General features: G+C 46.8%; 1 protein-coding gene across 1 annotated transcript in view; it reads left to right on the top strand.

The window, feature by feature from the left end:
* Window positions 1–218: 218 nt before the first annotated feature.
* The window catches only part of LOC117051803, a 35,362-nt gene continuing 11,803 nt past the window's right edge, over window positions 219–23,777 (top strand). Inside the window, exons 1-9 of the mRNA XM_033158480.1 lie at window positions 219–549; window positions 7,055–7,146; window positions 9,277–9,373; window positions 11,893–12,146; window positions 15,625–15,785; window positions 17,338–17,487; window positions 19,350–19,427; window positions 22,256–22,352; window positions 23,579–23,667. Coding sequence (XP_033014371.1) covers window positions 451–549; window positions 7,055–7,146; window positions 9,277–9,373; window positions 11,893–12,146; window positions 15,625–15,785; window positions 17,338–17,487; window positions 19,350–19,427; window positions 22,256–22,352; window positions 23,579–23,667 — 1,117 coding nt within the window. The 5' untranslated portion in view covers window positions 219–450. The remainder of the gene's footprint in view (window positions 550–7,054; window positions 7,147–9,276; window positions 9,374–11,892; window positions 12,147–15,624; window positions 15,786–17,337; window positions 17,488–19,349; window positions 19,428–22,255; window positions 22,353–23,578; window positions 23,668–23,777) is intronic.

Genomic DNA, 23,777 nt, shown 5'->3' with positions numbered 1-23,777 from the left:
GGGCTGTTTGATTTAAAAGGGTTGCGGAGTAAAGGTTAGATATCTGGAAGGTCTCCGTTGACAGATTTACAAGCGGAAGAATGAACCCAATATGCGGAGGGGAAACTTGAAAGCGAGGGACGTTCAATTTTGGCTTTTCAAAAGCCCGACCCCTAGCCCCGTTGGGATTCCCAGACGCAACTTGGATGGTCAGTTAACCAGGAAAACATCAGGAAATAATATTTGTTAGTAGCGTTGAAGCATTTTGCTAAGGGTTCCGGCCGTTGGGTGTGGCTCTTGCAAATTGTGACCTGGCTTAATTTGGGTGGGTTCTCCCACACCTTTTTCCCCTTTACCCAGAAAACTGCTTCTCTTCACACACTTTTGCCCCCCCCCAAACCTCCCTGCCCCAGAGGCCTTGCAGACTCTTCAGGCCTGAACATGTGAAATTTCGCGATCTGTGCACGAACCATGCCCAGCCCAGAGCAAGGTGTGCCGTCCCATGCCATCGTTCAGTACCTCACAAGTATCAGGATTCATGTCCAGCCTTGGAAGACCAGTCCTAGCCAGGTGAGTAGGGTGAGGGTCTTAAAATGTGTTAACAGTGGGTGGGGCATTTAAAAATAGATATTCTGGGTCTTGTGCAACCCGTTTGCCTTTTGTCCTAGTTTATGGTGCACCTTAAATGTTGTTGCTATAAAATCAAGGCCGGTTTACAATATAAAACACAAAAATGCACAACATAGTAACATGCAAACAAAAGCAAAAACCTCCTACAGTATTATCAGCAGTGCAAATCACAGATTCTCATGATTAAAATTGTGCAGCAGGTATATTCTTTGTGGGGTGTTTGTGTGAATAGGTTTGTTGTTGTTTTTTAAATAAGAAGCGCACACCAAAAACTACCATAATCTCATGGCTAACAAAGAGAAGTCCACAAAAAAGCTGGGAAAAATATATATAATAAACCTGGAAGGTTTATTATTTTTATATAAATACATAAACCTTTGGTTCTGGTTCTGGTGGTGTGAGGGACTTTTCTGGAAAGACCCAAGAAGCAAATTGAATTGGCCGCTGAGTCTACCTTTGGGCCACATTCATATATTTAAAGCACACTACTTCCCACAAAGAACCATGGGAACTGTAGTTTACCCCTCACAGCGCCCTTAAAGATAAAGGGACCCCTGACCGTTAGGTCCAGTCACGGACCTCTCTGGGGTTGCGGCGCTCATCTCGCTTTACTGGTCGAGGGAGCTGGCGTACAGCTTCCGGGTCATGTGGCCAGCATAACTAAGCCGCTTCTGGGGAACCAGTGCAGCGCACGGAAACACCGTTTACCTTCCCGCCGGAGCGGTACCTATTTATCTACTTGCACTTTGACGTGTTTTCGAACTGCTAGGTGAGCAGGAGCAGGGACCGAACAACGGGAGCTCACCCCGTCGCGGGGATTCGAACCGCCAACCTTCTGATCAGCAAGCCCTAGGCTCTGTGGTTTAGACCACAGCGCCAACCCTGAAAATACAAGGTGCTTCAGTTTCAAGGGAATGGCATGCAAGTTCTGTTATGCATAATGTATACAAATTTAATAAATGATGATAGTAATAACTTCATGGAAACCACATCTTAAGTCGCTCCCAAAGAAAATATCTGAGCACTCCAAATCATTTGCCCGTGCCAACCTCTGCTAAAAGTCCTTTTTCAAATTGCCTATTAGCCAAGAACCCTAGGCTCTGTGGTTTAACCGTCCCTCCACAGCGCCCTTAACAAACTACAGTTCCCAGCATTCTTTTGAGGGGAAGCTGTATTCCCAGCAACCTTTTAATGCTTTCTTGGAATTGTATCTCCGAGCAAGGAATGAAATCATTGCATCTTGGCCCTCGGGCGGGGCTGGCGTCAACACCTGGCATTCCTAATATTTGCCCAGGAGCCCTCTGGAAAACAGCTTCCTGGCTCGCTGCTCGGAGCAGCGTGGGATCCGGACCCGTTTTGATCTCCCACAATGCACTGGAACAAAGCTGTATCGAGGGCATTGGGGGTCTATTGAAATGGCTTGCTATTAAAAGTAATGGGTAAACACAGCAAATGACACAGTGATTCTCCAAGCAGCTCTCTTGATTCTCAGGCTGGAACAGAACTGAACTGAAGGGCTGAGCCAGCCTGCTTATATAGTACTCAGTAACATGCAACAGCAACAACTCTCTCTCTCTCTAGCTACCCAATCCGTGAACGGCACTCTCAATCCTTCATTTGCATGTTGTGGACCTGAGTGAGAACTGCAGCCACGGTGGGCAGAGTGAAACTATATACACAACCCCCCTAGTGGCCTAGGGCGAGAACTTCAATACATAACACCTGCTATGCATGGCAGTGGGGCTGATGGGAGTTGTAGTCGAAACCATCTGGAGGGCACTGGGTTGGGGATTGTCAAAGGGGAGGAGTTAAGGCCCACAGCCAGCCAGAATGGCGGGTAGTAAACCGTGGATTGGAGGAACGACTAGGCCTACCTCGCGAGGTTGTGGAGAAGGCAACACGGGAAGATGATTATCTCAGTTCGGTTCCTTTCTTTTAAGCGAAATATTTATTATTTTTAGTGGGTTATTTTTAATCCGTAAGAAGATTGAAATCCTGTAGGTTGGAGGTGGGAGTACAGTTTATCTTGAGCACGACGTGCAATTATTTTACGCTTGTTTCATATATTTACATACCAAAACAGTGTAATACCAAACCGGTTTACGACGAAGAACACATTCTAAACACGGAACCGAAGAAACTGCAGGCCTTCTCCTTACTGTGGAATTGGAGCAAACTCGGCAATAAAGAGCAGATTTTCGAGGAGGAAATTGCTCGGGCCCAGAGCTCGGAAAGATTCGCCACCTGAAAGAGCTGCTCCCGGTTAGCATAGACTTATTCCGAGCTAGATGGATGGGGGCGGGCAGGCCTGTGATCCTGTGTGACAGCGGTCCGCGGCAGGCCGAAATCCAACAGGCGGAGCAAGCTCTAGGCAAACGCCCGTGTGCAGTGATGATGATGGAGCAACACTCTGCTTTCTCCGGTAGCCTGAGTCAGAAATTCCAGGCAGGGCGAAGCTCCAGGACAACTCGTTTTTGTTGCCGGGACTCGCTTGGAGCATGCCAAGCCCTAATAAAGGGTGGCCTGCCTCTCCACGCGGAAAAGAGCGCCTTAGTTTCCGGGTCTCGCTCTAATCTGACTCTGAGCATGTGCAGAGAGCTTCTGCCTCGGTAGGGAGTGAGGAGTAGCTTCATCCTCTCGTGGAAGCGGGGAGCGTTTCCTGACTTCTAAGGAGAAAGCTGCTGGTCCAGCCCAAAGGCCTACCGAGTCCAGCATCTCAGAGTAGCCACCCAGATGCCCCTGGGAAGACGCAAGGCAGCCTATGAGTGCAATAGTGTGGTGCAATGGTTAGAGTGCCAGACTAGGACCTGGGAGACCAGGGTTCAAATCCCCACTCAGCCGTGAAGCTCGCTGGGTGACCTTGGAGTCAGTCGCCATCTCTTAGGCTAACCTACCTCACAGGGCTGTTGTGAAATGAGGGTCTGAGATCCTTGGAAGATTAAGGTGGTATATAAATATAATTAATTAATTAATTAATTAATAGCAAACAAACAAACAAACAAACAAAGCAGCACTCTCCCACTGCTGCTTCTCAGGATCTGGTATTGAGGTTGAATTCACACTACCAGTTACTCTGCCTGTTGTCTTTGTCCACGGAGTGGCTTGCCGGTTCCTCCTCCAGGTGAGAGATTTCACTTCCTTGGGCTCCATGATCACTGCAGATGGTGACAGCAGTCACGAAATTAAAAGACGCCTGCTTCCTGGGAGGAAAGCAACGACAAACCTAGACAGCATCTTAAAAAGCAGAGACATCACCTTGCCAACAAAGGTCCGTATAGTTAAAGCTACGGTTTTCCCAGTAGTAATGTGTGGAAGTGAGAGCTGGACCATAAAGAAGGCTGATCGCCAAAGAATTGATGCTTTTGAATTATGGTGGTGGAGGAGACTCTTGAGAGTCCCATGGACTGCAAGAAGATCAAGCTTATCCATCCTTAAAGAAGTCAGCCCTGAGTGCTCACTGGAAGGACAGATCCTGAAGCTGAGGCTCCAATACTTTGGCCACCTCATGAGAAGAGAAGACTCCCTGGAAAAGACCCTGATGTTGGGAAAGATGGAGGGCACAAGGAGAAGGGGACGAAAGAGGATGAGATGGTTGGACAGTGTTCTCGAAGTGACTGGCATGAGTTTGGCCAAACTGCGGGAGGCAGTGAAAGATAGGCGTGCCTGGCGTCCTCTGGTCCATGGGGTCACGAAGAGTCGGACACGACTGAACGACTGAACAACAACAGTTACTCTGCACTCTCCGAGTTTCCATTGCTAGGTTTTTAATCTGTGTCTCCACGACATAAAAAAGCGACTGATAAGTTTAGATGATGATGATGATGACGACGACAAGAATCACAACCCAAAATTCATCGCATCTTGCTAGCTTATTAGAAAATACTTCGGTTCGATATGTCGTTTATCAAACCAGCTTCACGCCAATCAGAGCCCCAGAAGCCGGTCCCAATTCCTCTCTAGCCAGTGTGCGGAAACCTCTGCCAGTGCGGCATAGGGGTTAGAGTGCCGGACTACGACCGTGGAGACCAGGGTTCAAATCCCCGCTGGACAAGCTGTAAGAGATCTCTTACAGCCTGCTCTACCTTGCAGGGTCGTCGTGAGGATAAAATGGGAAGCAGGAAGAAAACCATGGGTGCCATCTTGAGCTCATTGGGAGACAGATAAAGACATGTGCCGTCCCCTGTCCACCCCCCCCCCCCGGTGTGAACACAGACAGAAGTGAATTTCCGGGAAAGTGAACACGCCCTCAGAGTCATGCCAACTCTGTTCCTGGAAGCAACGTACAGCCAACTTGATTTTTGCAGGGTTGGGCCTTAAAAATTAAATTCTAGCGAAATGGATTTCGCAAGCAGGTTATTGAAACAAAACGAGACTATCCTTTTTTTTGAGAGTTGCAGACAGGGAGTTTTTTTTTTTGTATGGGGTCTTTGCCTACAAATTCACACACACATTCACGGAGTAAACTGAAACCCCAAAATGTGGCTGGACGGGGGAGCAGGGAACTGCCCTCCTTGAACCCACCACCAATTTGGAGAGCAGGGCAGAAGTGGGGAAAGGAAGGAAGTGTTTTCCTTTTTGCGGGCAGGCTGCTATGTTTTGTCTCCAAGGGGAAGGGCGCTTGATTTCCTACCTCTTAAATATAGCACGTGAAATAAGGAAACGGCTGTCTCTCTAAGACTTTTGCTTAGCTCAAAAGCAAACGCCTTTTCCTTAATGCATACACTGACAGTTCGATCTCCAGGAATTCAGAGCACATCCACTGCAGATCAGACAGCCGAGTAAATACACACACTATGCATTTAAAACATGCCCCCCCCTCTACAAAAGAAAAGACTCCTGGGAGCTGTAGTTTGAGGGTGCTGGGAACTGTAGCTCTGCAAGGGGGGTAAACTGCAGTTCCCAGGATCTTGGGTTGTGGTGCAAGGGATGTGCTGTAAATGCATGCATTTTGCCATGGTATGTGGTGCAAGGCACCTACAGTTTTGGATGCATTTGGCAGTAGAGAAACCTGTCTAAAAAAAATTGTAGCTTGCTAGCAAGCAGTTTCCTAGTGGATGGATGCAGCAGAAGCTCTTGATTCAGAGAGCGGGTGCTGTTTTTGGCTTTCCAGAGCCCAGGAACTCTGCTTTCCTGAGGGAAGATTTAGAACCCGATCCACTTTGGCCAAACTCCAGTGTATTTCTAAAATGGAAAGGTCAGTCCTGTGCCCTCTGCACCTCGGAAGCCCTTTCCACATAACTTCTGATCTGTAGTGGAATGGTTGTACTTACTCAGTGGTGAGGAAATGATGCTCTGCACAAGCTTTAGAGGCACGTTTCACACCCACCACCCACCATGTGTCTGGCATGGAAGACTGATTTCAGAATTAGCCTCCTGTCTGGAAGCACCTAGGGACGCGGGTGGCACTGTAGTCTAAACCACTGAGCCTTGGGCTTGCCGATCAGAAGGTCTGCGGTTTCAATCCCCGCGATGGGGTGAGCTCCCATTGTTCAGTCCCAGCTCCTGCCCACCTTGCAGTTTGAAAGCATGTCAAAGTGCAAGTAGATAAATAGGTACCGCTCTGGCGGGAAGGTAAACGGCATTTCCGTGCGCTGCTCTGGTTCGCCAGAAGCGGCTTAGTCATGTTGGCCACATGACCCGGAAGCTGTATGCCGGCTCCCTCGGCCAGTAAAGCAAGATGAGCGGTGCAACTCCAGAGTCATCCGCGACTGGACCTAATGGTCAGGGGTACCTTTACCTTTACCTGGGAGCACCTACAGTCCCATGTTGCTGTTCCTCCTGCAATGCCATCCGTATGTGACACTTGACAAGGTCAGCTGGTTTCTTAAGAGCTGTGCAACTGAGAGCTAGTGCCTGAGTTTGCTTTATTCCTCCTCCCTCCAAATCCATTTTCCTTTTGTGCTGCGTCTTTTTGATGGGAAGTGAAAGATACTCGGAGTCCAGTGTGATTTTCATGCTCTTTATTCAGCTCATAGTAGTGAGGAATGTAGTTCCCCCAAAACGTTTGCTTTATATACACTATTTACACAATGGGCCCCACGTGATTGGCTAATTCTGGGATACTCCTGTATGCCAATCAGAGTGCGGATTCACTTCCACCTGGAGCTGGATTGGGTGGCTCCTGCAGACCAATCAGACTCCTGCAATCTCAATCCTATTGTTCAGGGACCAGTCAGACTGCTGCAATCTCAATCCTATTGTTCTGAGACCAGTCAGACTGCTGCAATCTCAATCCTATTGTTCTAGGACCAATCAGACTGCTGCAGTTTGGATCCTATTCAACTCAGTACATAACAGGAAGCTTGAGGGTCGGGAAGGCTGTTGCATTACTGATCTCAGTAAGCCGATTGGGGAGACTTTTCTTTGGCTGAAGGAGGGACGTTAAAATGCTTCAGATGAATACGCCTTTCCCCGAGAAGCTTGATTCACGTTTTCTTTCTTTCAGGAGAACAGCACTCTGTCTCCTCCGTCCAGTGGTCTGTTTGGCGTTCCGCTGCATTTGCTGCCCCTTTCGGAGCATGTAGAAGGGGTGCCACAGTGAGTAACGTGCGACACGCACACCCCAGATCACCAGCTCCCTGTTGCAATGAGTGACAACCTTGTTTGAATCGTGTGATTCTTAGCCCAAGAGGAGCCCACACCATCTTTTCCCACAATGCCTCCGTCCGCCATGGAGAAAATGCGGCACTCCTGCCTTATGTCAGAGGAGAGAACCCTGGGTAATTTCCCCATACAGCGGTACCTTGGTTTACGAACTTAATACCTTGGTGTTACAAACACTGAAGCCAGTGTGGTGTAGTGGTTAAGAGCCGTAGACTCGTAATCTGGTGAACCGGGTTCGCGTCTCCGCTCCTCCACATGCAGCTGCTGGGTGACCTTGGGCTAGTCATACTTCTCTGAAGTCTCTCAGCCCCACTCACCTCACAGAGTGTTTGTTGTGGGGGGGGGGAGGGAAAGGAGAATGTTAGCCACTTTGAGACTCCTTAGGGTAGTGATAAGGCGGGATATCAAATCCAAACTCTTCTTCTTCTAATCCGTTCCGGAAGTCCATTCTTAAACCAAAGCGTTCTTAAACCAAGGCGTGCTTTCCCATAGCAGCGGGGGACTCAATTTACAAATGGAAAGCACTCAACAGGAAGCGGAACATGTTCTTCTTCCAAGGCAAAGTTCACAAACCAAAACACGTACCTCTGGGTTTGCAGCATTCTTAATCCAAGTTCTTCATATAAACTAAGATGCTCTTAAACCAAGGTACCACTGTGCAGTCATACCTCAGAAGTCAAACAGAATCCATTCCAGAAGTCCGTTCGACTTCTGAAACATTCGACTTCCAAAACGCGGCTTCTGATTGGCTGCAGCCAAAGTCAGACGTTCGGCTTCCAAAAGAACGTTCAAAAACCAGAACCATCACTTCTGGTTTTCGAACGTTTGGGAGCCAGAACATTCGACTCCCAAGGCATTTGTTGGCTGGACGTGGGAACAGACACTGCCCAGAAGAGCCGTGTTTGAAAGTTCTGGCCGGTGGGGTTCAGCCTGAGAGAGGCCATTAGTGCATCTGAAGTCATCACTTGATGGCTTCGGTCGTCCAGTGGTGGCGACACCGCCTTTGTTTGGGGAACCTAGGCAGCTGCTTCATGTGGAGTCAGAGCATTGGTCCACCCAGCTCAGTACTGCCTGCACACTGGCTTGCAGCGGCTCTCCAGGGTTTCGGACAGGGCTCTCTCTCTCAGCTCTGCCCAGAGATGTAGCCGGGGAATGAATTTGGGTCCTTCTGTTTGCCAGACAGCTGCCCTGCCCACTGGTTTCCTCCTATTATGTGCTCCCCAGTCTCCAAGCAGCGAGAGACTTCAGGGGCACCAGTGTTTACCCAGGGCTCGGTTTTCTTTGGAATGAAGCTCTCTGGAGACTGTGGCATCTTTAGGATATATGGATTTATTTAGACATCTGTACAACCTGAGCATAGGACAGAGGGGCTCAAAGAATTAGCACCCCCCAACAGATCTTTCTTCCCTGTCAGGTCCCTTGGGTCCAGTTACAGGTAGGTAGCCATGTTGGTCTGCCATAGTAAAAATAAAAATAAAAAAAATCCTTCCAGTAGCACCTTAGAGACCAACTAAGTTTGTTCTTGGTATGAGCTTTCGTGTGCATGCATCTGAAGATTTGTGTATCTGAAGAAGTGTGCATGCACACGAAAGCTCATACCAAGAACAAACTTGGTTGGTCTCTTAGGTGCTACTGGAAGGTTCCTTGGGATTATCCCCGAACCATAGATTTGGGTCCCACACAGAGCAAACCTCTGTGTCTCCAGCCCCCCATACCAAGATGATGTGGTGGTGGGGAAGTCCCACCCGTTTGTCTCCATGGCAACAGAGCAGCCTCTTTGGACAGGTAAATGGCCGTACTTAACTGGCTTGCTAAGGATTTGTTAAGGGTTCGGTATGGCTGATTCACAAGGTTTCCTCTTGCGCAGTCTAACCTCACAGGTACAGGATCACAGGGACGTCATCCAGACTGACCTCGCCCCAAACCTGTAACAGAATTTCAGCCCCCGCCTTTATCTGTTGACTCCCTCTCGTTCCATAAGTAGTCGTCCCCCGTTATAATAAACAGCCCCTCTCCAAAGACGCCATGCTGCTTCATTGCGGCCTCTTTGTATTTCAACCCAAGGTTCCTTGTGGACGCCTGCGAGCTGCTGCGACCCCACCTTCATGTGGAAGGCCTCTTCCGGAAATGCGGATCCATGACTCGTATCAAAGCCTTGAAGGTAACATTCAGAGCTGTAGATGTGCAGGAACTAGAGCACGCGTGGGAAAACAAAGGCCCGGGGGCTGGATCCGGCCCAATCGCCTTCTACATACATACATTCTTTAATTCGACCGTCAGTCAGAAAAAAAATACATTTGTACAGAATTTAAAAAACCTCCGAAGGAAAGAAAAAAAGGAAAAACATAACCCACAATGGAATGGAGCTAAACAGATAGCCCCATATCGATACAATCAATTAAAATGTTGCGATGCTTAAAAGCTAAAAAAAAGAAATTTAGCCACCTGGGAGGCTGTATTTCTAGTGACATTGTTTAGTAAGTATAAAACCTGTCTTTCTCTGGATAGAAAGCTAATCGCCTTCTCAATCCGGCCTGCGGACGGTCCGGGAATCAGCGTGTTTTTACATGAGTAGAATGTGTCCTTTTATTTAAAACGCATCTCTGGGTTATTTGTGGGGTCTGCCTGGTGTTTTTACATGAGTAGAATGTGTGCTTTTATTTAAAATGCATCTCTCGGTTATTTGTGGGGCATAGGAATTTGTTCTTTTTCCCTCTCTTTCAAAATATACTCCGGCCCCCCACAAAGTCTGAAGGACAGTGGACTGGCCCCCTGCTGAAAAGCTTTGCTGGCCCCTGAGCTAGAGGTTGTGTGTCCCCCAAAATTTACCTTTCATCATGTTCTCAGCTTCTGGCACCTCCAGAATGCCAGGCCTCTCCTTCCTCCTGATGACACTGGCGGTGAGCAGCAGATTTGCTGACATCCCTATCAGGAGAGATTTGCTCAAGGAGAGGGGAACTTGAGTAATCTCCTTGCCAGTAAAACATTTTCGTTTTATTTATTTTTTTGGTCTTATGAACTTGCTCGCTCTCCTACGTGGGAGGAAAAGGGGAGAGTTTAAAATAATCCTAGAAGGAGTGGATAGGATCTATTATGCGGTTCTTAACCAACAAACCATTTCGGGGTGAGGTGAGGGTGCAAGGTAAAATAGATTTGGGTTTAATGTCCATGGAGGCGCAGGTCAATTCTGTATACAGGGCAGCTGTCTACCAGCTCCATCTGGTACGCAGGCTGAGACCCTACCTGCCTGCGGACTGTCTTGCCAGAGTGGTGCATGCTCTGGTTATCTCCCGCTTGGACTACTGCAATGCGCTCTCTGTGGGGCTACCTTTGAAGGTTACCTGGAAATTACAACTAATCCAGAATGCGGCTGCCAGACTGGTGACTGGGGGCGGCCGCCGAGACCACATAACACCGGTCCTGAAATACCTACATTGGCTCCCAGTACGTTTCCGAGCACAATTCAAAGTGTTGGTGTTGACCTTTAAAGCCCTAAACGGTCTCGGCCCAGTAGACCTGAAGGAGCGTCTCCACCCCCATCGTTCTGCCTGGACACTGAGATCCAGTGCCGAGGGCCTTCTGTCGGTTCCCTCACTACGAGAAGCAAAGCCACAGGGAACCAGGCAGAGGGCCTTCTCGGTAGTGGCACCTGCCCTGTGGAATACCCTCCCTTCAGATGTCAAAGAGATAAACAACTACCTTACATTCAAAAGACATCTGAAGGCAGCCCTGTTCAGGGAAGTTTTTAATGTGCGATATTTTCATGTACAGTGACGTTAATGCGTTCCGAAGGTGCCCTCATAGGTCGAAATTTTCGTAACTCGAAAGATGCTATCTCCGGAGGGGGAAAAATCGTAGGTTGAGAAAACTGCATTAAAAAACTCGTAGGTCAAGGTATCGCGCCGCCGCTTTCCCTTCGTAGGTCGAAAAATTCAGAAGTGGCGGCCATTTTTTCCTCCCGGAAGTGTTTCGGAAGTCGAAAACGGCGTACGTCGAGGAGCTCATAAGTCGAGGTCCCACTGTATTTTAATCTCTGTTGGAAGCCGCCCAGAGTGGCTGGGGAAACCCAGCCAGATGGGTGGGGCACAAATAAATTATTATTATTATTATTATTATTATTTATTTATTTATTTATTTATTAGGAAATACAGTGGTACCTCGGGTTACTGACGCTTCAGGTTACAGACGCTTCAGGTTACAGACTCCACTAACCCAGAAATAGTACCTCAGGTTAAGAACTTTACCTCAGGATGAGAACAGAAAATGTGTGCCAGTGGCGTGGCGGCAGCGGGAGGCCCCATTAGCTAAAGTGGTACCTCAGGTTAAGAACAGTTTCAGGTTAAGAACAGACCTCCAGAATGAATTAAGTTCTTAACCCGAGGTACCACTGTAATGATTTGCTTTTACCGTGTTGCGTGCAATGCTAGTCCTGCTCAGAGTAGAACCATTGGAATAAGGGGACATGAGTGAGCCAGGTGCATTGATCTGCTACTCTCTGGAGAGCGGGACCCAGCTTCAGAAATAATAGTGGGCCTTTGACCCCTTTTGAACCCAGACCATTGCACCACCAGCTCCAGAGTGTTGTGCCTTCCAGATCCTCTTGCTGGGGAAGTAGACCAAGGAAGCTGCTTCCCTGAAGGTTCGCCTCCTCCCCTCCTTCACGTTTTGCATCCTTTCCAGGCCCGGCTGGAGGCTGGCGAGCGCTGCTTGGCGATGGCTCTCCCGTGCGACGTGGCCACCTTGGTGAAGCAGTTCCTGAGGGAGCTGCCTGAGCCCCTGATCCCAGCTGGGATCCAGGGGCCTTTGTGCCAGGTCCAGCAGCAAGAGGACGGCGACCCGGGCCCGCTGACTCTCCTGCTCACCTCCCTGCTGCCCCAAAGGAGCACCCACCTCCTCCGCTATTTCTTCAGGTTCCTGCAGGATGTGGCTTCCAGGTGGGTCAATGGGGAAGGACCAGTTTGTGCCCTTAATTCCTGCCCAAGGTTTGTCCTCGTTCTCAGCCGACAACCAGACCACCTAGGCACTCCAAGCTTTACCCTTTCCTGCTCCCCATTGTCCAGCGCAGTTTGATACATAGCTTTTGCAGGCTTGAGGGCTAGAAGCTTGATCTCAGCTTTGTTTCGTTCTTTTTTTGTCATCGGGAAACTGACCACATTTGATGCTTGTGTGCTGTTGTAAGAAATTTATTTTTTTATTGTTATTTTTTATAGCTTTATTATTTTAAAAAACACTCAGACATCTAACAAACACCACAACATTGAGAATTAAATACAATAAGACATAACAAAAAAGAAGAGAAAAGAAAGAAAGAAAGAAAGAAAGAAAGAAAGAAAGAAAGAAAGAAAGAAAACAAACTAATGATATTTACAATATTACTAAGAAAACAATCCAATACAAAAATCGAAAACAAAATTTGTAACATAATTTCCACAAATTAAAACATTCTAATGTTAATATAAAAAAGACTTCCAATTAAGCTCGCTGTTTCTGTTGTTCTTTATCGATATTTATCGCACAATTATAAGTTTTTCTTTTTATTCCTTTTTATCTCTTTATTAACTCTTACTTAATTTATCATCTGGTTCAGTCTATTTCTGCTATGAGGAATCTTCCTATACCATTATTCTCCATGTATTCCTTAAATAACTTCCATTCATTGTGGACTTTTTGCTTTGACTGCTCTCTTACCCTTCCCGTATTTATTGCTAGCTGTAGATACTCTAACATCAAATTTTGCCAGTCAGTCATATTTGGTAAAGTCTTATTCTTCCAATTCCTGGCTACTAATATTCTAGCCCAGTGTTTTTCCACCACTGTTCCGCGACACACTAGTGTGCCGTGAGATGTTGCCTGGTGTGCCGTGGGAAAATTACTTTATATACAGTGGTACCCCGCTAGACGAATGCCTCGCAAGACGAAAAACTCGCTAGACGAAGGCATTCGTCTAGCGGAAGGCTGCCCCGCAAGACGAAAAAGTCTATGGGGCTGCCTCGCAAGACGAAAAATTTTCGTCTTTTTTTTTTTTCCGTTTTGCGGAGCGCGGCTGTCATTGCCGCTCCGCAAGACGAAAAACCCGCTAGACGAAAATTTTCGCAGAACGAATTATTTTCGTCTAGCGGGGCACCACTGTATAGTCAATATAGGCACAGAGTTAAATTTTTTAACATTTTCTAATGGTGGTGTGCCTCGTGATTTTTTTCATGAAACAAGTGTGCCTTTGCCCAAAAAAGGTTGAAAAACACTGTTCTAGCCGCTGTTATTCCATACAGTACTAATGTTCTTTTTGTTTTTTTTTAACTCATCTGGCACTATACTTAGAAGAAATAATTCTGGTTTTTTCTTGAATGTACACTTCAATAATTTCTTCAATTCTTCATAAACGTTAGTCCAGAATATGTTGTAAGAAATTTAAGGTCTTTCATATATATAATAATTGTTATTAATGTTACACGTGTCTGAAAACAGCACAGGAAGACAGGCCTCGCTCCATTTTGACTCCTAGCTGGCCAAGTGTTCTCATCTGCAGGGAAGAGGTGAGAAGTCTCTGCCTGAGGATGGGCCATTTCCCTCACAAAGGAACAGCCATTAGCCCTACCAGCCAGGGCAGGAAACCTTTTGTTTTGCAGAAATGTGAAGAAGTGTGCATGCACACGAAAGCTCATACCAAGAACAAACTTAGTTGGTCTCTAAGGTGCTACTGGAAGGAATTTTTTATTTTTTATTTTGTTCAGAAATGTCTGTCTGGGAGGGGTCAAGGAGAGATGCCACAGCTGTGGGAAATTCCCAAGTTCCCTCCTCTGACCCTCCCATTTTGTGGTGTAGCTCTGATGTATCTTGGGGGTGTGTGTGTGTCTTGGGTTACACCTCTTCTGTGATTGGATGATGTTTCTGGGGGGTGGGCTAGACTCCAGGAGGGATTTTGAAATGTCTTTATAAGAGCATGCTGGCATTGTTCTGGGTCTTTTTCCATGAAAAACACCGCTGTTGCAACAGCTTCAATAAAGATCGAGCTTACTAACTGCTTTGCTTCTGAAACTTCTCCGGTTGGCCTCTGTTTTTTTACTCCTACCAATGGAGAATCTGCAAAGGACTTTGCAAGGGCTCTTGTGTACCCCATAAGGGAATAAGGGCAGATTTTTGCTTATTACAGTGCAATTACAACAGGTACACACCCACCCACCCTCTTCTGGCAGTGGGGGGAGAAAGAACTTAAGATAGACTTTTCTTTCCTGTATGGTGTTTCAGGGCAGACTGCTCAGAGACCTTTACTGTGTGGCGTGGTTCATAAATCTCAGAGGACTGTTTGTTGGCAACCATCTGTCTCGAGAGACAATGGAGTGCACTTCTGCGGGGTGAAATAAAACCGCTGTGTTAGCAGCATGAAGTGCCAGGGTGCAGGCCTGGGCCATGTGTATGGAAGTCCTGGGCTGTCCGGTCGACAAGACCCCCCTCTCGGCCTCACTGATGTGGTCCAAAGGAAAGCAGAGCAAGACGTTTGGCAACAGTTTGACTGCAGGAGTTGCCGGAAGGAGGCCTTAGGGACCTCATTCTGGATTTGTGTAGGGTTTACCCCTTAGCCTTTTCTCCTCCCAAAGATATCCCACAAGGCAGCAGAGGTTGAGGATCAGAGTTTTCCTTCTCCTAGATGGACTACCTTCCCAGGTTGATGAGACCCACCTGCCCCTCACTTCCCTCTGCAGCACGTGCAGAAGCCGCCATCTTGGATCCACTCTTGGTCTCATCTGCTCAATCTGCCAGAGCCTGTTTTTCATAGAATCCTAGAGTTGGAAGAGGCCACCAGGGCCATCCCGTCCAACCCCCTGCCAAGCAGGAAACACCATCAAAGCATTCCTGACAGATGGCTGTCAAGCCTCCACTTAAAGACCTCCAAAGAAGGAGACACCACCACACTCCTTGGCAGCAAATCCCACTGTCCAACAGCTCTTACTGTCAGAAAGTTCTTCCTAATGTTTAGGTGGAACCTTCTTTCTTGTAGTTTGAATCCATTGCTGAAGGGGAAGCCCCCAACTCTTGAGGGTTTGAGACCCATAGCCTACCCTCAACTGGTTTAACAGGCCAGTCAAACCCAATTGTAGGATATGGCCACTTTTGCATGGTGACAGCTTCTGGGAGCCCCGGGTGAAAACTGAGTGCAGGGTGGGGAGCAAAGGTGGACAAACTACCCTAGAAGGAGCATGATGTGCCCCCCGCCAGAGATGCTACCCTCCCCCTAAAACCCTGTACACCCCAGCCATGAGGACTAGCAGCTTGCGCTATAGCTGGAATTCTCCGTGCCAGGTTACATTTTGATCTTGCTGGTATGTGGACAGAGGTACCATCCCCCAATTCCTGGTTGAGGGGGCTCCCTTTCTCCCTTGCTAATCTCTTGCCTCCTCCCTCGTAATCCCCCAGGTGTGCCCAGAACAAAATGGACTTGGCCAACCTGGCGGTCATCTTTGCCCCCACCCTCTTCCCCAACGAGGTTTGCAGCCAGCTGGATGGCAGAGCTGAGGAGCAGCTGCAGAGGCAGGCAGCCGTGGTCCACGCTTTGATCAGCCACGCGGCGGAGATCGGTAAGTCCGACAGGCTCATCTGCACAGTCTCAAAATTTGCTCCTTTCCCCCGTTTTTAAAGGAACCGCATGATGTTTCTACTGATGGTGCAATAGGTCAGTTGATGCGATGCTAAAAATCAGCTTAACTGATAGTAACATAGGGAGGTTTTCTAAATACTGTGCCGTGTGAGATTTTATTCTTGAGATATATTTTTTTGCAACCCCCGCCCCCCATTGAAGTTTCTGGGCTATTTTAAAGGAAATTCACCCCCCAAAAAATTCAACACTTCTGACATGGGTTGCCATACACCCAGATTTTCCTGGGTGTTAAAGCAATTTCCGCCCAGACACTGCTTCCAACAGCCGAATCCCGGCTATGTCTAGGAAATCCTGGATGTTTGGCAGCCCTAGAATATCGATTTCAGATTGCCAACAAAATGACTACTCCCTGCCAAATTGTACTGCTGAAGTGAAGTGTGTGTGAATGTGTGTGTAGCTCGAAGTGAATGTTTTGTGTGACCCCTAGTGTACGGTGTCTAAAATGACAGGGTTGTTGAAAAAAACGAGCGGTGCTGAGCTTGTGTACTAACTAAAATATGCATGCTGCCCTCTGCTGGATGGAGGTGGGACAGCAGAGCCAACCTGACAACTCCACTAGTGAGAAACTTGCAAGCAAGGGAATGAATTGGGGTGGCGGGGAGCTGATACCCTTGGCCACTGGGCAGGAACAAGCAAATGGAAACCCAGGGGAGAAAAGAAGCAGGTTCCCTCTGGAACTGCTGTTATGCCCTCACATGGAGAACAGGTGGCATGCCTGTTTCCGGCTCCAGTTGGTCCGCCAGTTGTGACCCCTCTTGGATAGTGTGGGAATGTTGTGGATAGTGGGAGAGGATATATGGATTAGATATTATCCTTCCTCACTCAGGCTAGTGAGCTGGTAGCAGAGTGCATTCCCCTGTACATTGCAGGAAGTTAGTTGGCAGATTCGTTTGAATCTCTTGAGTTAAGCAATCCAGTCTGGTATGTCCAGATTGGATTAGTTCCTGGTAAATCCCCTTTGTTCCCTCTCAAAAAGAATAAAGACACAATAGTCTTCTCTTAAAAGTAATAAGACGTTTGCTCACATTCAGTCCACAGTGTGATCCTGAAGGCAGGCTTTAGCTCGTAGTTACAGAAGAGAGTGTGGGTTTATCCCATATGGGGATTGAGCCCATGTGCTGCTGGCTGAGAGCCAGCAGACAGCAAAAACATCAAGATGCTATAAAACGAAGAAGAAGTGAGAGAAGGGGGTGGGGTGACTGGGTGACTAGTCCCTTAGTTTATGGAGTCTGCCAGGGCCAGGCCCATCTACCTGGTCACACGCAGGATGCTCCAGACCAGGTGAGACAGAAAGTCCTCCTGGCTGGACCAACGTCACGCTGGGCAAACAGGAAATGTTGTATTTGACTGCTTATGTTCCATCCCACAGATAGAGATGGCTTGGCCCACAGTACTCCATGCTCTGGTAACTTCCGGATTCGATTATTGCAATGCCCTCTTGATTTCCCCTCTCCATTTTCCCTTGTGTCCAGGCACAATTCCTGAGCTTCTCCTGGAAAAAGTCCAAGCTGCCTGCTCAGATGCAGAAACCAAGAGGCTGTCCCCACCAGGCCCAGAAGACGCTGGAGAAAAGCACGTCGAAGGGAGGAGGAGGAGGAGGAGGAGGCAACGGAGCATGGGCAGTGAGTATACAAGACCAAACCCAGATCTTCTTGGACGATCGTTTGGAATCAGGGGCACTTCCAAATTTCTCTCTGGTTGGTGAAATGCAGAATTCTGTTGGGTGATGTCACGGGCGCTAGCCAGTAGGCTTCCTCCACAGCCCGACTATGCTGCACATTTAACAGAGCCTGCCCACTGTACTTGAAATGCTATGTCTTCCGAGGGACTTTTGTCCATGACACACCTTTTATCAGAATTTCACCTGTATTGGAATTGTTTTTAAGATGTTTTTTATTGCTTTATCACTTGTTTTGAGCCCTTTGGGAGGAATAGTGGGATATAAAATTAATAATAATAATAATAATAATAATAATAATAATAATAATAATAATAATAATCGGCTCTTGTCCCGCCCCCCAGTAGCATGTGGCCCCTGAAAAGTTATCCTGAAATTAATACGTTCTTGAGATTAAAACGTTCTCCGCCCTTGTTGCGAGGGTAGTGACTTTGCTTTTGAAGAATTCTTTGGAGAGGCAGGGGAACATCTTTATACAATTTGTGTTGTATTGTTATTTTACGTACTGTGGCTTGTCATTGTTTTATTGAATTATTATTAGAAATTATTTATTGTAACTGTTGAGAGTGGATTTCTGTTTAACTTTTTTATGTTGATATTATTATTTTATACTATCCTAATGATTGTTGAATGTTACTTTTTTGATGTAGGTTGCTTATTTTAAAGTTCTGTTTTATTATCACATTTTTGTATTGGATCAGATTGTTATAAGATGTACTGTATTTTTCGCTCCATAGGGCGCACCGGACCATAGGGCGCACCTCGTTTTTAGATTTTTTCCCCTGGTTTTCCTCCTCTAAAAGCCCTGTTTTTTTTTTTTTTTTAGGATCAGCTAAAAGTTTTGCAGCTTTTTTTGCAAAGGGAAAACCCCTGTTTTTTTGAGGAACAGCTAAAGGTTTTGCAGCTTTTTTTGCAAAGGGGGAAAAGCAAAGAGGAAAAGCCCCGTTTTTATGGGGTTCAACTCACATTTCTGAAAAATCTTAAGGAAAGGGCGCCGTTTCTACTGTTTCCAGACAGATAATCTAATCAGCCAGTCACATGTCGCTGGGGAAACAACCTCCCTCTGCAGCACGTTCAACAAAGGAGGCCTGGGCAAGGGGGCAGGCCGAAAGGGAGCCGGGACTCTTATCTCTCTCCCCGATCTCTTGCTGATCAGATGCTGAGTGGTGTCCTTTCAACACCCCCTTTTCTCTTTGTAAAATAAAAAGCAGGATCTACTTTTGGCCCCTGGGCAATTCAGCTCCAGGGACCACCATTCGCTCCATAAGACGCACAGATATTTCCCCTTACTTTTTAGGAGGAAAAAGGTGCGTCTTATGAAGTGAAAAATAAGATACATTTTTTGTTTCTTTGGCTTGTAAACTGCCTTGAGTATTGTAAGATAGAAAGATGGTATACAAATTTAAAAATGGAGGGTGGGGGGAGAAGGTGGCTGTGAGGGAGGCTGAGTTTTCTTTTTCTTTTTTCATCTTAAGTTTTTCAGAGGGTACCAAATCAACAAATCTGAAAAATTGTTGGTTTTTTTTTTTTAATTAAAACAGCTTTTGATTATCAAGATGAGATTGGCGCAGTCAAAATTGTATCCTGCTGAAAAAACTAGACCACTTCCATAACCAAGCCAGGCTTTCTCGATGCCTAGGCCTGAGTTCAATTTCTGGGCCTCCTTTGCCCAGGCTTCTTTCTGCTATGGTGTTCCCGCCTCACCACCTTGTCCCGGTTTCCTGAAATGTCCCTGCAACATTTCAGCCCTGTTTCTCTTTCTCTCAAGCTTTTAAACTCTTCTCTGCCTCTCTTTCTTCCCTTCAGACATCGTCACCGAAGCCCTGAGCAAGTTCAAGACGGGCCGAGCCCCTGGCGCTGCTCCTTCCCAGGAGATTCGCGAGGGTGAGTGGACAGCCTCTTCAATTTCAGTTTCTTGGGTTCCTTCTTCTTCTTCTTCTTCTTCTTCTTCCCTTGAGCTCAGTTCTCCACATTTCCAACTTAAGAACACAAGAAGAGTCTGCTGCAGATCAGGCCAATGGCCCGTTTAGTCCAGCATCCTGTTCTCACAGTGGCCAACCAGATGCTTGCGGAAAAGCCAACAAGGTCGACCCAGACACAAGAGCCATTTCTGCTCCTGTGGTTTCCAGCAACTGGCATTCAGAAGCATTTGCTGCCCTCAGTTGTGGAGGCAGAAAAGAAGCCATTGTGGCTACTAGCCGTTGTTATAAACAGAAATCTGCCCTTATAGAGTCCTTTGTAGGTAGGAGAAAATAACAGAGGCCAGCCAAAGAATATTGAGAAGCAAAGCAGCTAGTAAGCCTGATCTTTATTAATGCTGTTGCAACAGGGTGCTGCCCCTACACGCAGGAGGGAGGAGGACCCAGAACAAAGGTGTTGTTGTAACGTGGGGATCGTGATTCAGCAAGTGATTTCAGCTCTGACAGAGCAGGCAGGAGACAGCTTCTTCATGTAACACTCTTTATTCAGACAAACAAGACTGGGGAACTGAGGAGAGGGATGCTACATTTATAGGGACAGTAGAGGATACATTTTGGAGGGAACAATCTCAAGCAATCACAAAGCTGCCTTTTGGTGGGAACCAATAAGACTGAGGATCCAAATGCAGCAACTTGAATGAACCAATAGTAACTGTTCCTTCTGGAACAGGAAGGCAGTTACTTTCCCCTAATGTGAATACAGACAATAGTAATACAGATATGACAACCCTTGAATCAATACACAACAGGTGTGCCTGCCCTTATATAGACATTTTGAAATTCCCTGCCCTGGAGCTCAAGACATACATCATAGAGACATCACAGAAGGGGTGTAGCCCAAGACCACCCCCAGAAACATCATACATACATCGCAGAAGAGGTGGTCTACAGCAGAAATCTGAGTTTATCTCCTGCCTGCCAGGTTATCTGATAATGCCTTATCTGATTGCCTTTCCTGGTAGTCTGGCCATTCCCTTGAGGTGGTAATTTCTTAATTCCTGAGACAATGGGAAGGTTTCTTTCACCGCCTCCCTCCTTGCAGAGAAAAACTTGGTCAGCTTGGGAGTCAAAATGGTTTCAGGGCTGTCCTCCCGCGCTGCCTCAGACACGTGGCCTATGCATTCATGTACGTGTTTGCTTGGTACACTTATGAACATTTATTATATATCTAAGACCTTAAAATTCGTATAACACCGTCAATAGCCTTCCCTACCAGTTTGCAATTTTCTGAACTCCTCATGAAAATTCATCAGGATTCAATGTCGTCTAATATACACATTTCCCCTGAAATAACACATTCATGTGTGTTTTATTTTTGTTAATCTGAACATTTTTATACACATGCTTCGGTACTCTATATGGTTTTTTTTTTACACATTACTCCACGGGAAACTGTAGCACAAAATTCAGAGAAGTGCAAATTTCGAAGTGTTTCAGAACCGGCGTGGCGAGCAAGAGGCCAAAAAGGCCCTGCAGGCCAGGCATTTATCCGTGCCCTGGGCATGATGCCAAGCACAGCTACTGGGCACCATGCCCAGGGGAAAGCCCCCTAAATTCCTGTCGCCATTCGGTGGCAGGAGGACGATCCAGCCTGCAGCAGATCAGTTCACAGAGGAGGCCCAGGTCCTGAGGGAAAACAGTCCTTCAGAAAGTGCAAATTAAGTCAGTTCGCCTTTAAATGAGAACTGAATCAAATTTATTCCCTATCTGTAATGGGGGCTTAGGATTGGGGAGAAGGGAGATGGCCATGAACCAAATTGAAGCAATTAATTTTCTAGAGCGCTCAGCTGATGGAGAGAGCTTTCGAGTCTGCTGGTGGGCAACTAGCTGGCAACAGATTGATTCTTGAAGTTCTCTTGGGTTACTGTGAAGAAGGCAGCTGCTTCTGGAGTGGAGCATTTTTTTTAAACCAACAGCTGCATTTGCTCCCCTCCCCCCTTTGTTCTCCACTGGGGAGATTTAGAGTTGCCTTTCTCAAGCTTGGGTCCCCAGATGTTGTTGGACTATGATTTGTAGTCTAACAACATCTGGGTGACCCAAGTTTGAGAAAGGCTGATTTAGATTCTTATTAGAGTTGAGTGGGTCTCATGGGAGTGTTAGCATTTCACCCCTCCCTTTGTGAGAATCGTATGACTTGTGGTCAGAGAGAAGGGGGGGGGGAACTGAGTCTTTGATCTCCCTATTTAACTTCTCTTGTCTAGTCTATTCTATTCTATCTCTGCTGTAGATAAGATGTGTGGAAGGAACTTAGCCACACAGGCTGTATAATCTGTATATATATATATTGTAGCTTGTAGAAATAAAGAAGAACTGTTTCAAGTTAATGTAGCTACAGCGTTTATTGAACCTCTGGAGTTAGTGCAGGTGTGAGTCCAGTTATCCGGATTGAGCTGAAGGTGTTCCAGCCTTCTAGCCTGGTCCAGTTGGGGCACAAAGAGGGGCACAAGATGTGGATAGATCCTGGCTTAAATCCACAGGGAGATTTGGGGAGGCTACTGTGGTGCTGGATAAATAACTTCATTGATACTGATTTTGAATCAGCCATTGATTGATTCTCACTTAGCTTGACTTGCAGAGTATTTGGTATTACTTTGCGTGGCTTGTAAAGAAGGCTAGTTGCACATTCACAGGTGTGTGTGTGTGTGTGTGTTCTGTGTCCCATTTTGGACAACAGAAATAAACCGAATTGTCCAAATGCTTGTCCTCTTGAAAAGATTCTCCCTTAACCCACAGGCTTCCCTGGTAACAGGACTCTGAAAGCATCTTTCAAGTCCAAGAGGAAGGCCTCCGATGATGTGGCCGGGGCTACTGAACTTTCAGCCAAGAAGAGGTACAATCGGAACATAGGAAACTGCCTTACGCAAAGTGGGACCACTGGTCCATCTGGTTCAGTAGTGTCTACACTGACTGGCAGCTGCTTTCCAGGTGTTTCAGGCAGGGTTCTCCTGGAGATCACCTGGAGACGCCAGGATTGAAACATCATTCAGCAACATCAAAAGAATCACAAAAGGTTTTAAAGTATCATTCTAATAAATAGACAAAAAAAAACCTTTTGTAATTCTTTTGATGTTGCTGAATGATGACCTTTATTAAATTTTATTTAGTGAATGATACTTTAAAACCTTGATTTGAAACCTTGATATAATTCGCTTGATGCTGTCTAATAATGATCTTTGTAAAATCTTAATTACTGAAACTTGATGTACTCCGTACTATCTAATATTATTTGATATTGCCAGCTGAGGAAGGCGTCTACGCCGAAACGGGGCCCTGTCCTGGTCTCCAGTTGTCTCATTATACATCTGAACATGCATCGTAGAAGCCTTTACATCAACTTCTAAAAGACTTTCAAGGGATTTTCCAATGTCAAACTATTTCTTCATTTAAGACTGTAATGCTTAACAGGATTGAGATACTATATTTGTATTTACTCACGAGTAAACGCATCGTTTTGGTTGAAATTTCCGGCCAGAGTTCTTAATTATATTTATTTCAGTGTATTTTGTAATGAGAACTCCAACTTTATTTAGGATTGAAACATCTGCATCCACAGCTAAAGTCTTTCCCCATGTTGGGATTCCCGTAACCTCTGGAACCAGCTGGGCTTGTCTAGCCTTCATAGGGCTTGGACTCCAGCCTCCCTTGGAGCACCGCCCATTTGGATTGGGACCCAGTGCCAGCTCAAAGGGTTGCAGGGAGCTCTTGGGGAAGACCCCTTCCCTTGGTGGTTCAGTATCCTCACTGCTCTTCTTACATCAGACAACCCCTTTTTCATAGCTCAGCGCCCATTTCTGTGCAGGTTCTGGTGATCAGCTGCGCCAGGTGTATTGTGTACGGCAGGTGTGTTTGTGGGGGGGGGGGGCTGGTCAAATGGAAAGGCCAACATGTTTCCCCCACCGCTGCTCCTCTCCCTCCTCGTTTCTACCGCCTGCTTGCTTGCCAGGTGGAGAGTTTCCCCCGCCTCTTTAAAAAGTGGTTTATAAATATATTAAATTAAATTTGAAAACCTGAGAAATCACTCATCCCATCCTTTTTCTGCTGTTCCCCACTGCCCAGGAGGTCATCCTTGGATCCAGCAAACTCGGATCCCTTTGGGGATGCTGTGCCCCTGTTCGATCGACCGGCGGATGTGGGTACCTCGCAAGGTAATGATATCGTGACACACACCTTGCTTAAAGAGGTGCTTGTTGCATGCAGGGCTCAGTTACCTGGAATTCTATGGCTCTGTGCAAATGTAAACTGGTAGTCGGTGGTG

This window comes from Lacerta agilis, chromosome 8, assembly GCF_009819535.1.
Source record: "Lacerta agilis isolate rLacAgi1 chromosome 8, rLacAgi1.pri, whole genome shotgun sequence".
NCBI classification, from domain to species: domain Eukaryota; kingdom Metazoa; phylum Chordata; class Lepidosauria; order Squamata; family Lacertidae; genus Lacerta; species Lacerta agilis.
Note: the sequence above shows the minus strand (reverse complement) of the source record. Positions and strands in the feature narration are given on the sequence as shown.